The sequence below is a fragment of the Patella vulgata genome, chromosome 3, assembly GCF_932274485.2.
Source record: "Patella vulgata chromosome 3, xgPatVulg1.2, whole genome shotgun sequence".
Classification (NCBI taxonomy): domain Eukaryota; kingdom Metazoa; phylum Mollusca; class Gastropoda; family Patellidae; genus Patella; species Patella vulgata.
In genome coordinates, this window is record NC_065881.2 from 39406127 (window position 1) to 39422290 (window position 16164).

Here is a 16164-nt window from a genome sequence, read left to right on the forward strand (position 1 = left end):
GATTAAATCATGAATGAAAGTTGAGTAGCAAATCGGATCCTAATCCAGTAAATATGACAGGCTAGCGATGACATCGAGGGTTGATTATGGTCTGGATAAGTTAATTAATGTCTAAATAATGACCTAGAATAGGCAGATTTAGCTCTTGCATAATGTATGTTTAAACAAAAATTAACGGTAGACTACGTTTTAGAACAAGAAATGTTAACATCGAGTTACTTATGTGTTAATTAATTACAATTAAGTAAAACAAAAATTAACGGTAGACTATGTTTCAGAAAGAGAGATATTCCCCACTGAGTCAACAATGTTTCAGAAATAAATATGACTATCAATAGGCAATGAGAAATTTATGCATACTTATAATAGTACGATGTAAAAATGTAAAAATAAAAAAAAACAAACAACAAACGGCTTCGGTCTTTATCTATTCTGCAGGCATTGTTAGTTATTAACAAAACCACAATCGATAACATTCACATCAGCCTACTCATAATGGAATATTTCATTAAGAGTATATAGATTCAAATTAATAAGAAATGGGTATAATGTTCATTTTGATGACAATAAAATCTATCATTTGAAACAGGTGTTTTTCTTAATATCGTTACCGTTATTTTAGAATTCTATTTCATATTCCCTTTGAAGATATTCTGTTATATGAATATAAGAGGGGCAATTTATACTTTAGAATAATATAATGAGTAAATGTTCGATATCAGATATTGCAGGTGCAGTTCATCCATATAATTCACCCAGGTGTGATTTACATTGAAGGGATAAAAAAACAAATACGATGAGATCTTCGGATTAAGCATAGCATCAGAATAACTGCCGAGCAATATACAGGAAATCCAAAAGGGCAAAGTGAGTGGCAAAGCCTTTCACAGTGACATAAAAAAAACATCGTGAAGTAGCAAAGAAACCCGAATTTAGTGATGAATTCGAAACAGATCGAAACGCTCCCCTCTCTTCCTCTCTCATAAAACCGAAGTAAACAGTGCTATCAGCATACTCTGCCTCTTGCAAGACGCCTGTCACATAGCGTGATATAAAGCCTATGAAAGCGACACGGCTCTACTGAAATTAAGTAGTAAAGACCAAACAAAGTCAGGGGCCAGAAGTTCTTCTTCTTCTATTAGTGTTTAACGTCCGCTTCACCGATGGTTGTCTTTTTTTATTATTCTTAGAGTGCGCATGGGTCTTTCCTGTGATGCATGTACGCTCACATCGTGGATCGAAACCACGACCGCAAGCCAAGATTGCGTGACTTGCGCAGATTTATCGGAACAAAAAATTCAAGGAAGACAGAATTAGAACATTACTGCAGTTAGGGAGTTACCTTTCTTGAGTGCGTACCCACAAACATTAGCTAATGACACATCCTTGTTTGACTAAAACGACAAGATTTAGGTAAAGTTTGTCTCCCAAACACCCCAGAATTTTTAATTACACCATCCGTCAAACATCAAATAAAAGAACCATTGAAAACATCTATTCTGTCGATGTTAAGTCTGTGGAAAATGGCGTAAAGTATGGCCACATAAGCTTATTGTAGGCGTCTAAAATCAAAATAAGAAAAGGCAGCTAAACCAAAAGGTTTAAACTCACAGACTAGTGACACCAGTTTTACTTGGAAAGGTCGCAAAAAGTATTTTTTTATTATCTAAAAGACAGATTACCGAAGTATGGGTAGCCCCCACATTCAAGATGGGGATGCTCTACTCACAACCGAAACACAACAATTCAATAGTTTAAACATATTTTCGAATTTTAGTATATCATGGTTTCAAAAGGGGAAAAGACGCTTAAAGACATTTGTGCGATTTAAGTTTATATATGATTTTATATGTAATTAGCCCCTAGCACAGAAAATGGTGATGGCAGTACCGGTCTGGGCTATAACTTATCATCAACCTATCAATCATTTACTAATCACTTTACCTGATGCGTGTTTATCTAAAAATACTAATCAAAATGGGTGTGAGACCAATCAAAATACAACAAAAATGTGTTAGACATAAAATTTATGTTTTTTTTAATGTCACATGGAGAAATTACAGAGTTGATTTGACCAAGAAAAAAAACTGAGCTAAACTTTATATTTTATTATAAATGGCAACTCTTTTGTCTTTCTTGTGCAACCAAGTCTTGTCCAAGAATTTCCCGATAACGACATTTAGAACCCCCAAAATAAAACATTGCTCAGCGAAAAGTTTTCATACTAGAAAAGTTGTTTGTAAAATTTCGAGCCCATAAATCGAGTTTCTGGATGGGTTCATATCGTGAATAAATTTGCATCAGACAAATACGTATTATATAAATGAGTCCATGTGTACAACCAAGAAATATTATATATACGTTGTGTATATATGTGTCACTTCCATTGATATAATCTCAATTAATAATACAATAAATCACTAACTAAATAATTCACGTACTTGTCTCAGCTTTTGATCGTGCCGAAAGTCGAAATCCCGGCATTAAGATTTTGGCATGAGTACTATCTTTGATGTACGTGTAGTAATGTTAGGTACAGAACATAAACGAAAGGCCATTTGCCTCCCCCGAAAACAGTTAACCTATGTCCGATTTGAACATCACAAGTGCAATAAATATAATGCTTTAACGGAATTGTAAATTCAAACAATATTTTAATAGATGTAGTTTAAAGTAGATAAAGCACAAGTACTTGTATGTATATGGTAGATGAATACATAAAAAAATAAAAATACGTTCAGTTAAATAATCAACCACTTTCATTTGTTCATTCTGATATACATCACATCATACTTCAGATGTTATAGTGTGTGGGTGTGTGTGTGGGTGTGTGTGTGTGTGTGTGATGGGATTACATAAAAGGTTCATATATGTAGACACCGATTGGAAGTATTCAAACCCACATATCGTTACTATAGTCACCTCATTCAGTTCCAGATGATTACCGGTATTCGCACTGTATGCGCACACAAATTTTTAGAAAAATTCTTTGACAGCTCTCCGTCGGAAAGAAATGATGTAAATCTCACATACAACAACAAACTTTTCAAGAGAGGACACAACAAAATGATACCAATGTCTAGGAATATCTTTCAAAATGACCGCCCTCAAAAGGTCATAAGATCGTAATTTAATTTAATATGCGATATCAATAATAGGCTTTTATTTAAATTAAGGCTGATTGAATAGAAATTATTTATAGCACGGTTTTTCTGCACCAACCGGGACACTGAAGAGTGTTCAAATAAGGTGGACTTTTTCCTGTAATTGCCAATTACCCCAGAATGGTGACGTTCGAATAATCGAATCGATCAAGCATAGAGAAGAATTTTGTGGTATTTTGTTTTGGTTCCCAACAAACACATCAACCAATTTCTTACGATTAAAGGCGCCCCATACTATCACTATGAGAAATTATTATCTTAGGTCAAATTTGTTAGACCCGAGTCATCCGTCATCGGTCAAGTTGACTCACAACAAGGGTGTTATCAGAAACGTGGTGCTGTTGTAATATAAAGTTTAGCTTCATGCGAGTTGGCCTGTTTGCTTTGTTTTAACGTACCAATAGAGAAACAAGCATCGAAGAGGAATTCGGAAATGTTTTCCTTACGTATTAGGGGAACAAGAAGGTCTTTGTCTGCGAGATAAACGATCTGTCGTCCGTGTTGAACGTCTCTGAACAAATATTAGTCGAGGTTTTACTTTAAATCAACCCAGTGTATTTCTCAACAGTGGACACAATATATTATGACATACTCTCAGAAAGGCACAGACTCGGTTGATACCACTGCTGCATATAATTATTTTCCAAATAGGGGTTAACACTATCATTTTTTTCACGATCAACGACTTAAGGTATTAAATGATGTATGCATGACACCTCATTTAAAATGCTACGACATTTTGCTTTAAAGAAATTGTTTGGAAATCTTAGTTATGATAATATACATACAAAGCGACTGTGGCTCTTGTTTCTTATTTCATTTTTGTAGTTGAAGTATTCAAATTTTAGCTAATAATACACTGGTATTGATTTTAAAGCATTATATATGTGAAGAGAGAGCTGCTTAAGTCAATTTTCTCATAGGAATAATTCTACTTATTTTCCTGGCAAGTCATCTTATTTCATATTGACAATTCTGATCCAGGGTCCCTATAATCATATATTCACGAGGATAATAACTATGTGAACATATTTCAAAAGTTATCGACTCGTGGTTCATTTTATTTTACGAGTGTAACTCGTATTGACATGCGCTGTGTTTTGAACCTAATCCTCCATATTGTTTTTTTTATTTTGTATAATATAGTCGTGATGAGAATATATAGGTAAGTGACCTCAACAGTCCATATCCCGGGGCAGTGAGAATTTTCACAAACGATGGTTATCTCTCGAATAACCAGTCCAGACGAGTTGACTGCTTCAATGAGGTCAAAACACGGAAGTATTGACGACTAGGTAAACAAGACTTGGAAAACAATGTGACAAGTGGGTCGTGACAAAAACGGGAACAAAAATCTCAATTTTACACACAATACAAATGACCTTTTAGGAGACTCGATGATTTTGTCTTCAAGGCTGTCAAATCACTTTTTGTACTCATATCATTACCATAAGAGCAATCGTGTAAAAAGAACTCTTAATATTATCCGCAGTGGGCAGTAATACTAAAAACCCATTAGGGTTGGGTCATCGCATACTTAGATCGGGTGGAAAGGTCGGTCGACCCAGGTCTTCACTTTGTGGTGAGTGGGACATTCGGTCTACTGTATAAAAAAAAGTTGTTTTGCTGCCGGGAAAGTAGAAATGAAATGGGGTTTAACGTCCTACTGTTCTTCTCCGACTAGGCTAATGAAGACGGGCGTACGGCATACAGGGGGAACTTTTGCCTGGACAGCAGCGCTACGACCTACTCGTCCAGATCTTTTACGTGCACGCCAATGTGTACACGGGAGCTCTGGTTTTCGTCCCATCCGAACGACTGTGCGTTCTCCTTTGCCAGGCTCTCTGTCCTGCACCACTGACAAGGGTGGGGGGGGGGTCACGCCACGCCGGAAATCCCGATGAACTTTCTCGGCCTACGCAGGGATCGAACACTGGACCTCTAGGTTAGCGAGCCAACTTCTTACTCACTTAGCCACTGTGACTCCCCGGGACAGTAGAAGAAGACAACCCTTTTTTTTGTTTTTAAACAGTTTAAGATGTTTTGTGTTTTTTGGGCAGGGTACGGCTGGGTGCAGCTGTAAAACTGAAAGTGTTATGAGTTAACTAATTATTTCAGCATTGCAATAGCCCTTGGTAATATCAACGTACGTGTCCATTTTACTTGTAATACATAAAAGTTGATTATCGCCAACGCGTCAAATAGTCAACTAATAATTCATTTTAAATTAAAATCATAACATTACCGCGTATGTGCAGTTCGCGAAATAAAGTAAATTTCTCCATCTAACCCTATGATCAACGAACCGATAAGTGTCTATTAAACGGGGTCGCCATGCCGGACGATTTAAATTATAAACATTTATATACCGAAATGGGCGGACTGTCTATAAACAGAACGGGATATAGCGATATCCAAAACTTCAACTAAAGGTAGATCTGACGATAAATAAGACCTAGACGTAAAACAACAGTCCATAAGACGATTGTAAATACGGATCTAGTTTGCTCTCTGTTTTCACACATACTACATGACTTACTGCTTGGTACATGATCGTAGATGTGACTTCTCGTACTGTAACCTTAATGTTTTAGCCAACCAGAAACAAAAAAAACCCATCACATTAAATAGGTCTTGGTTTAGAAGTAACGCATATCACTGTTCGTGGAACTGTCATCCAGGTTGAATATTATTTGGTGATCTACCCACTCGATATAATACACGTAATTCTATACGTAGTATTACCCAATTCCACAAGCCCCGTGTATACGTTGGCATGCACGTAAAAGAACTCGACAGTTCAAATTCGAAATAAGAGCTGTTCGGGCAAAACTTCAGCTCAGCTGAAATGTGGTTTAATGGCACGTCAGCACCAATCGGGCTATTTTGTGCCAAACGTTTTTGAAGAATCCTGTATCCGCCCCGGTTCTACAAGTCTCATTTCATGCGTGTACAGATTGATATCAAACATAAATATTGAGTTCTCCTTCTATAATTTTATTTGTCAACATTGAAGATTTGGGTAAGATACGACTACTATTTATATATTACATAATTCTAGCCCCCATCTATTATGTAAACTTATGAGGAGCAAATCCAAATCTGGAACAAGTCCTTCCAAGGTCATGACATATTCAATTTCAAATACACACATTCTTCATTACGGCATGTACAGCATTAACAAAATGCCAACCCTAATGGTGTAAGGACTTGCTTTATAAACAGAACATTTTTATAATCTATAGCATTGATGTCTCCTTGGCAAATGCGAATTTGAAAAACACAAGGACTCCCCCCGCCCCAAAAAAACTGAAATAGGTTACTGTCACATTTTTTATTGATGCTTGTTCTAGGTCTATATGATTTGCTTAATATACGATTTGACACAAATAGATCTATTTTGGCGATTTTGAGTGTTATACTGATATAAACCTTTCCAAGAGAACAGAGCATGAAGAACAATGACGACTCTTCTTGTCGGGCTTACACGATTAGAAGTAAGCCTCAAACAGGTCACGATAAAACACAATAGACAATCTGAAGTATTTGAACAGCAGAATTCGACGAATTCTTTACCCCCACTGTCGATAACATTGGACCAATCCTGCAAGCAACAGAATTGTTGCATTTTTACCTTCACCTTAACTCATAAAAACGACAAAGAACCCCACGAGTAATGTCTAAAACTTAATAATTCAGTTCCAAGGATTAAATAGAAGGCCTTGCTTGAGAAACTCATCTATTATGTAAATTAACAAATTATTAAGAAATACTGTCCTAGTAATTCATAATGCATTTAAACAAACATTTTATTCATTAATATTTAAAGACATGCGAAAAATTTGAAAATCGTATTTGTAGATCTCAAATGTGTTTGTCATTCCTTTTCACATTTTGTGCTTCACGGTCAATGAATTTAAATAATACCATGGTCAGTAGATAACATCGCCGCCACCCCCGGTATGAAAATGTAAACACATAGCCTACAGTATAATCCTATACATGTATATCTACACAGTGATCTTTCAAGTGGCAATAGTTTTGTTTATCTTAAAGCAGCATTATGGAAAATTAGATAAAGAGCTGGTAGTTCTCGCTATAATAGTTAAACAATAGATAATGTAAAGGGCATATGTTGAAAATTTCAGTACGATTACTTCACTCTGAGTCCAGAAATTCTCATTTCAAAAACACTGTAGCCTCGATTTTCATTGCTACCCTTGTTACAATAATAAACAAAGCCTCAATTTTCCATTTTTACCGTTAATCATCAACCGCCGTTGAACAGTAGATTGGATTCAAATCTGTTGAAAATCTAGACAATACGATGACATCGACAGTTGATTATGGTCTTGGTAAGTTAATTAATGTCCAATTAATAATTTATATAACATTTAAGGCATAAAGAAAGACATGCAATAGGCAAATCTAGCTCTTGGGTGTGATCAGACTCGTAATGGTTTTGAAATGTTTCCATTCGAAGCAATATCCATAAACATATATTTTGATTAACGGCTTACTATGTAATCAGGGAATTTGCATTATTGACTAACTATGTCGTCAAAAACATTTTAAAAGGATTTCATTTGAAATCGACTAAATAATTAAAGCCTTTCTCCAACTCTATAGATTTTATTGTGTTTTAAAACCGAAAATTTTATTTCAATTGACTAACTGCATTTGTACCAAATAACTCAGCTTGAAAACAGAAAACAAAAAATTGCCTCTGAAAAAAGTTACCGTTGACACGAAAAGAAATTTACATTGAATGCTGAAGATAGTGCTTCATCAAACGAAATCCGAGTCATAATTTTAAAAAAAAAGGTGTTAAAACGACGTTATGCTAATAAAGTTGTCCATGAATTAATGAATACGAAACTTGGGGCCTACTAACGAGTAACAGCTTACGATACAACAAAAATTGTGGCAACATGTGTTTGGTTACTGACCATCACCACACGTCGTCGACATTTTAAATGCATCATGCATCTGTTACCGGACAGAGTTTTCGACAGCTTATCCATCAGGTGGACCATCTTTCAAATAATAACAGCAAAAAGTTAGCAAACGACATAGCCATAAAGATCTCTTGACTTTGCTTTCAAAAGACCCCATAAAATGTAATTGGTTTTGGCAACAGTCGGGCTACATCAAAACGTTGTCAGCTAGTTTAACGATATTCTCATCCGTATGAATGTAATTTATTCAAATTCATAAAAAGTTTTATTTCGTGCTCGTACGCTGTTTTGTTTTTCGAAAGTAAATATTTACCCTTTTTAGGCAAGCCTATACAACATTGTGAATAATCTAAATAATTTTACTGACACAGTTGTTCATGTTTAATGAAACTAAATCCACAACTGTGTCTGAACCCCCCGACTCAAGCTGTCATGTTTAACATCTTAAAATTTTTTTTATATATCCTGTTTTAAAGATACATTATTCAAGAGCTAAATTTGCCTTTGCAGGTCTTTATTTAGGTCTTAAATGTTATATAAATTATTACTTAGACATTTATTAACATGGCAAGACCATAATCAACTTTCGATGACATCGGATGCTCGAGATTTTAACTAGATTAGAACGGTTCGGCCATATAATGATTTAATTTAAAAATGGAGAAGCGAGGCTAAGACTTGAATATGCCAGTACCGTGGTTACGATAATAAACAATCAATGCATACGTCTTGTCAAAACTACAAATAGTGATAGATAGCTTGGCCCCGAATAAAGTAATTTGAATGAAATTTTCACTATTTTAAGTTTGAATTATCTATTTGTGAACCATTATAGCAAGAACGGCCAGCTCTTTATCTAAATCTTACATAATCTTTAAATTTAAGATTGACCTAACTAGGTTATACCTAACAACTTTATCTTGCAGTGCGGGTGTTTTATTTAACCATGTTGAATTATTTTAATATTAAAATTTAATACTTTCATATCGATAGTAATTACAGGTTTCTATCTACAAGTTTGTATTAACATGGATTATGCGTAAAACTATTAGAAAACAAGTATACGAGCATACTATATAGACCAGGTACTGAGCATGACATCATCGCCGCCGCCATCTTGGAATTGTGACGTTATATAAAAAATTAATGTGCAATTGTCCAAAGAACAAGCACGCCTAATTTCATGTCAATCGTACTTGAATTTGTGGAGCCTTAGGCTTTTTTTTTAAGAGCGTCGCCCCCAAGAAGAAGAACGGGAACAAGAAGAGGTGTCCAAAAAATGTCAGACCAAAAACTCTCTATCAGCTAATTATACAAGCCAAAGAATAGCACTGTCTTAGGCATGAATTAACATGATACCACAATACGAATAGACCTACTCGTAAAATAATATTATATGAAATATGCCGAATATATTTGAATATCTAGGACATAACATAATCCAGTTCTATATATAATCAAACTTTATTGGGTATTATCTGACAGGTAGGTATTAAAATTATTGACCAGTAGAGAATGAACTGAACACGAACTAAAGGAAAAATAATCAGAATTCAACTGGGGCATGAATATTTCTTTTCTCGGCCATGAATTTATCACTGAAGTGATTTAAGTAAATCTAATTACTGTCATTGTGTGCCTGGTTGGATGTTACCCTCCAATGAGCGTATATTTTCAGTAAATCCACCCTGAATAAACACAATCTTAAGTACGTTTTAACCTTCTTGAGCGATCGTAGGTATACACATTTCCTACAATTGAAGTGACAATACTACAGATGCATCTATGTAGCAGTGATGAGCTATGTATTTTAACAGGTTCTGTTTTAGATGTTTACTGATCACGCTGGCTACCTTAGTTGGTGTCATGTGGGGACCATGGACTCCTTTTCAAGTGTCATTGCGTATACATATATTCAAAAGGTTACGCTGTGGAGGATTATTTTAATTTGCTACTGGCTAGTAGATAAGTATATAATATAGGTCATCAGTAATCTATCATATTAATATGATGCCATGTACATTCTGTTGAGGGAAATGCAATTCGCTCAAGTAACTTATAACGTGCGTAGAAATAGGCAAAGCTTACACTGGATACACCTCGTATCACTTACTTGGGAAATACACATAGCTAACGATTTTTGTATGTATCTCAAACAAACAAACTTCTCTGGCTGCCACAGATAAACTCGAGATAAACTCTGACTATACATGAATAGAACATATATATAAAACCACAGTTGAAATAGAATCTTGTTTAAGTAGGTATGTAAATAAATTTATATCTATAAGCCTGACATTTATTTTATGTTATTGTGTAAACATGCTCTTTTGTACGTCAAAACCCCAAGATGCATGCGGCCATCTTGAACTTATGACATAAAATATAGAATACAACTCCTTACAATTTTGAATCCTTCCGATTTTTCAAGATCGGTTCTCATTTGTCATGTGCGAGACCAGCTGAACTAGCAAGTATGGGATGGATTAACGAAGTTCCCTGGAACCTTGGGCATCAGTATCTGTTGGAATTGCAATTAGAGGAAGCGGATAAAATTAAGAGGTCGCGCCCCAGTTGTCCAGCAGATATATAGTTTTACATCAACGCCGAAACACTACTTATACAACAAAGTCTATCCGAATGAGAGAGAGAGAGAGAGAGGGAGAGAGAGGGGGGGGGGGGTCCCACCCACTCGACAAAAACTAACATATGGTTCTATTTCACTTCAATAATACGCTTGCGCGTAGGGGTCTTTAGCAGTGAGAGGAATTGCAAGAGTTTGCTTGAGCGTGGGGGTCTTTAGCAGTGAAAGGAAACTGGGCCCTTATTCACGAAAACTTAAACTTAGATACAATCGAAATTTTAAGAAATACTGCAATTCGATTGGCTGACCAATATGCAAATTGGATATATTCAAATTGATTTTACTGGTCAGCCAATCGAATTGCAGTATTTCTTAAAATTTCGATTGTATCTTAGTTTAAGTTTTCGTGAATAAGGGCCCTGGAGTACCTGGAGAACCTGGAGAAAACCCAAGAGGTTAGACAGGCGTACAAGCGGGGAATCGAAAACCACGACACTTGACTCGATGACAGAGTTTCGGATCCAACACGCACGCGTTAACCATTCGCCCCCCCCCCCCCCATCCAAATGAATACACACGAAATGAATTTCCAAAATATATCTTGGCAAATGTGGATTTTTGATCAAAATGTCGGACAAAATTTATCATATAAAACGAGAATAGGAACACGAACAAATTGTCACACTCGAAACTACAAAACATAGATTATATGTCTGAATTAACACCAAATTGAATAGCCATGTATATATTGAATAATACAACTTGTCATGCATGTAAATCATATAGTATATTACCAAGGTCGAGAATTCCATTGAAGTCATAATATAATACACAGAACAAATAGTAGCCATTTGTATAGTTGAATGTTCCACAGCTAATAAACCTATATATTTCTATTATTACAGATCATATGTAGTATATTGGTTCTATTTCCATTATTCACATTTGTATCAAAGGAATTGTAGAAGTGTGTCATTCGGGTAGAGACATAAAACTGTCATGTCTTATTTATTATATGCTTATGTATACATGTGTGGTGCAAAAACAGTTTCCGATTTCTTACAATGTTAAGTAGTAGAGAGTCATCTCCTAATATGTTATTAGAAAGCGTTCGCTTACATAGAAAATTTGGATCTTTACGTATAGAGATTTTGGTTAATTGGACATAATTTGGGGTAAGAGGATAGGGTATAGGTGTATATGTATGTAAGTAATGTGATGAATAAAACATGTTCAACTTACTACAACATTTCCATATTGATGTGATAATTCGAATGCAGGTTGATCTTTGTGATGACCAACAATTATTTTTTTTAATTCAAAGGATACAGTCAAGCATAGCTTTGATATTCTTTATAACGTCTGTTTTGTAGTATTTCTTAAATTCTTTTCTCAAGTCATAATATTTGTTAAAATAGGCTGGCAGGTTAATGTTTTTATTGCACGTTTCTGGGTGGAAGCACTGACGTATATGATTGGGTCCGTCACTAACGAAACAAAACGACTTTCCACCGTGGTCTGGATGGACTCCCTTAGAGTACAGAAACCGATCGAACTGAAAAGTAAAGACATTGCGATATTTAGTTTGTTAAAAGGCAAATGTGTGCCGTTTTTGTGGATTTAACAGAGGTAGGGGTCTCTCTTGTAGTGAGGTGAACAAATAAACCCTTAACCATTATACATATACATTTTACAAGCTGTGTGTGGAAGCTTGTCGTTAAAATTTAGAGATTTAAAAGTTTTGGGAAGTCTTTAAAAATAAACAACTTTCTAATCGGATTCTTAAGTCGAGGCTGAGCGAGGTCAAGGCTTATGGATCGAGATGTCGATTAGTGGCGCGCTAAAATCGCGCTCTCTTAATGCCCTCCAAAATCTCAAAGTTGAAATGATACGTTCACAATAAACAATTTAAAAACAGCAAATAGTTATTTGACATAGAATATCGGCGATTTGTAACCCCCCCCCCCCCAAAAAAAAAACCAAAACAATATTGTGTCGTTTTTGTTCTTTGGAAATGCTTATGAACCCATGAACCCAAACTTCACATACTTGTATCATTAAATTACAGTGAGCTGTTACTAACGGTAAAATAATCATGCTAAAATAGTCAATCAAAAAGTTCAATTGTTCAACAGATGCCTCCACACACAATCTTATCACTGGATAACAGTTATCTATACTAGACTGACTTTATTGTCTCTTTTACCCAGTCTTAAATCTTCAGACAAAATGCTACAAGTGCTGTACAAAATTGATTTTTTTAAACAAAAAGAAAGTAAATACCAAAAGAAACATATTCAATAAAAAATCTCCCTCGATCTTGAACTATTCAATTGTAAAACTTTTCAAATATATTTTAAATGAAAATTTGATTAATCCATAACGAGTCTGATAAATAAAATCATAAATCTACATGAGAATACGAACTTCAATGGTAATTTTAATTGAATTACTAATTGTTACACCTGTGACCTATATGGCCTTGATTAAGTAATTTACCGTAACGGAGAACGGTCATGGACATTAACGTCAGTATTATACCGTTATCATAACACTGTCCACAAAGCGTCTGGAAAATCGAGACTATGAAAAGTTGAAAGGTTTTGTGAGGAATTCGATATAAAATAAGCGTTGCTCAGACGTTGGTAGCGTAACTGATTGTGACTCGCCTATAGGCTACTGAATAGACAAATAATCGATTAGAGTGGAAAGAGATACCCACATTACGCCAGCCCCGAATTTAACACCGACACTTGAGATAGCAGACCACATCAATAATAAAGGGCATATTATACAATAATTCATTAAGATACCAGCTTAAACCATCTAATCCAATTAAGACAACCCAAATTTCATTTCTATTCTCGAGTAATTTAGACAGATATATCATGGTATACTGGGTCTAAAGGTTTTCTATATAGATTTGAAACTTTCATTTTTCCCACGCCCTAAAATTATAACCAGAGAAATAAAAACTCGGGTGTCGCACTTCAACCAATATTTAACAAACCAGTAGCTGCCAAAGTCAACAATATCGTTCGATTTTGTCACAAACTGCCTTCCATATGGGAACTTTAAATAGCAGTGTCAACGTGTAAGACATAATATGAACCAAACTATGTTTTGACGGATCATTTGTGGCAACTCCTAACAGTGAAATAAACTAATTAATATTCATAAAAATAATAATGCAGAGTGCCTTGACACCAATAACAAGTATAATACTTTCTTAAAGTTTTGACGTGTCTGACACGATGTTTACAATCCTCAACGTCCAGACGTAAATGAACATATAGCAGAAAGTCTCGTAAAGAACACCAAAAAACTAAAACAACCTTTGTAAACAAATGTCAAGGTTTTTTTTATTGGTGTCTTAAAGTGAGAGGGGATATATGTGAATTCAAATGTTTACCTCTTCTAAAACATGATCTAGAGGCTGTCCATTCTTGATCATATTCTCATCTAAACCAGTTTCTGTTTTGCATTCTTCTGTTAGAACAGTCTCCGAAAGTTCATTTGGCTGTGGTTTAACATAATGTTGTTGCAATGCGACTACCTGTAAATGTCAAAGAAAGTATATATGTAATATATGCAAATTAGCGATCATGTTATGTGTTGTTATGTCTATACTTAACTTGTCACTATCCCACCCGCAAAAATCTTATCACAAGAAAATGTCCCCTTTAAATAAGAGTTTTAAAACTTAGTGTGTGTTTTAGCCATATGGAGTAGGTGTGGCGATCAGTATACAGTTTTAACTTACCTTATTATTAGTCACATCGTATAACAGGTACACAAAAAGTATAACTTGCTCCTCATCCGATCCAAGTTCTTCGCCATTTTTCCCCGCTGAGGCACAAAACAGGGCCACCAAATAAGAAACGGCCATAACTAAATTATTCACTTGGGCCCCGGTAAAACTATTTATCCGTGTGATTCACCTGAGCGAGTTGACGAATGTTTTGCTCCAACTCTCAACGGCATGGATCCTTTACTCGTCTTTCGTCAACTTCGAATGCTCATTGGCCAACAGCGCGGAACGTGGCGGTGAATGAAATTTACCTGTGGTGCGCACGCAACTTTTCGGCTCAGGTAAACTGACTGCACTGAGTGTCACAGCTGGTAAAAGCAATCTAACATAACTTTCAATATGTTTAGAACTTACAACTTTCTCTCTGACTGTAATGGACGGTCTGTTGTTTCTAAATTATAACATAATGCAGGGTGGCGACTGGTCGCCCTATTTAATTGAAAGGCGGGGACAATTTTCACACCTGGGTATGTGATTGACAGCTATTTAACTGCTGTCTATTTCGGGATCTGAATTACAACTCGATCGTAATATAAACAAATACCATGTGACTTATTGGAAGTTTTTATAAGATTAGACCGTAAGAAGGTTTCTTGAGAATATAACCGACCCTAACAGTATTTACGATTTTGCAATTTTCTGAACACTATATAGTCAGTTATTTAACTGCCTTTTCAAAAAAAAAAAATAATAAAATAAAATTGACATCCAGCAATTGCATGCTGAATAAATACGTGTAGCCAGCTGTTACAGTTTTAGAGTGAAAAATCGATATGAATATACCCGTGAACATCATATATTTCATTTAAATTAGATTTTATGATATATGAAATAAATGAACGGTTATTCTGTAGTTAATGATACGCTTTCGTCTTATTCACAACATAATAATAACATATAATTGTAAGATTTAATTTTTAATTACATATTTTTATTCCAAAAAGGCCCCCTACCTCCGCCCCATTAAAAAATGACCATTTGTTTCCCATGACAAACCATTAGACGTGTTTCCTTTTAGTGAAAAGCACTGTTTATACTTGTTATGTCCACGGATATACTGAATGTATGCCTTAGCATTATTCCTTAATATTTTAAGTCTATGTGAATCCGTGTTTCGTAATGCTGATAATGTCTGCACATCTGCACATCATAGGATTCATATCGAGGAGGCTTTAGTTCTGAGAAGAATATTTTTCTCATGAAATAAATGAAAGTTTTCAAGTAATTGACATGGCATCTTCCCAAATGGAAGCGCATTGTATTTATAATTTGTCTGCAGTTGGGAGTTGTCGCTATTCCTCACATCTCCTTGCGCACTATTCCAAATAACAATTATCTCAAAACTAAATTAATCTAAGCCATTGGCAATAACGTTTTGAGTATGGACTTCACAAAACAGTAACATCTAAATCCAGTGTTTGTACTAATGTTAGAAGATCAAACGAAAGACTTATTTTAAGTACTACGAATTTTTTGAAGATACAGTTTCTTTGAAGGTTAAATATTTACAGCTAACAGAGAAATTAAATTTTAGTATTTACTCATTGTGAAAGGTAAATAATATTAATTATGATATTTACATAACCTATTCTAACTTAGTTTTATTTTTTCATCAAAATTTATTTTTGGATTAGTTTTCAGTGGGGA

At 35.1% G+C, this 16164-nt stretch overlaps 1 protein-coding gene across 3 annotated transcripts in view; it reads right to left on the minus strand.

Moving 5' to 3' along the window:
* LOC126815321 (epithelial splicing regulatory protein 1) overlaps positions 1 to 14892 on the minus strand; it is a 35932-nt gene extending 21040 nt beyond the window's left edge. The window contains exons 1-3 of one of the 3 annotated variants that reach the window (XM_050540894.2): positions 14470 to 14884; positions 14119 to 14262; positions 12036 to 12261 (exon numbers count right to left, since the gene is read on the minus strand). In XM_050540894.2, coding sequence (XP_050396851.1) covers positions 12036 to 12261; positions 14119 to 14262; positions 14470 to 14595 — 496 coding nt within the window. In that variant the 5' untranslated portion in view covers positions 14596 to 14884. Of the gene's footprint in view, positions 1 to 12035; positions 12262 to 14118; positions 14263 to 14469 lie in introns of all 3 variants that reach the window. The other 2 variants (XM_050540896.2, XM_050540897.2) reach the window with 2 other exon arrangements.
* Between the last annotated feature and the right edge of the window lie 1272 nt (positions 14893 to 16164).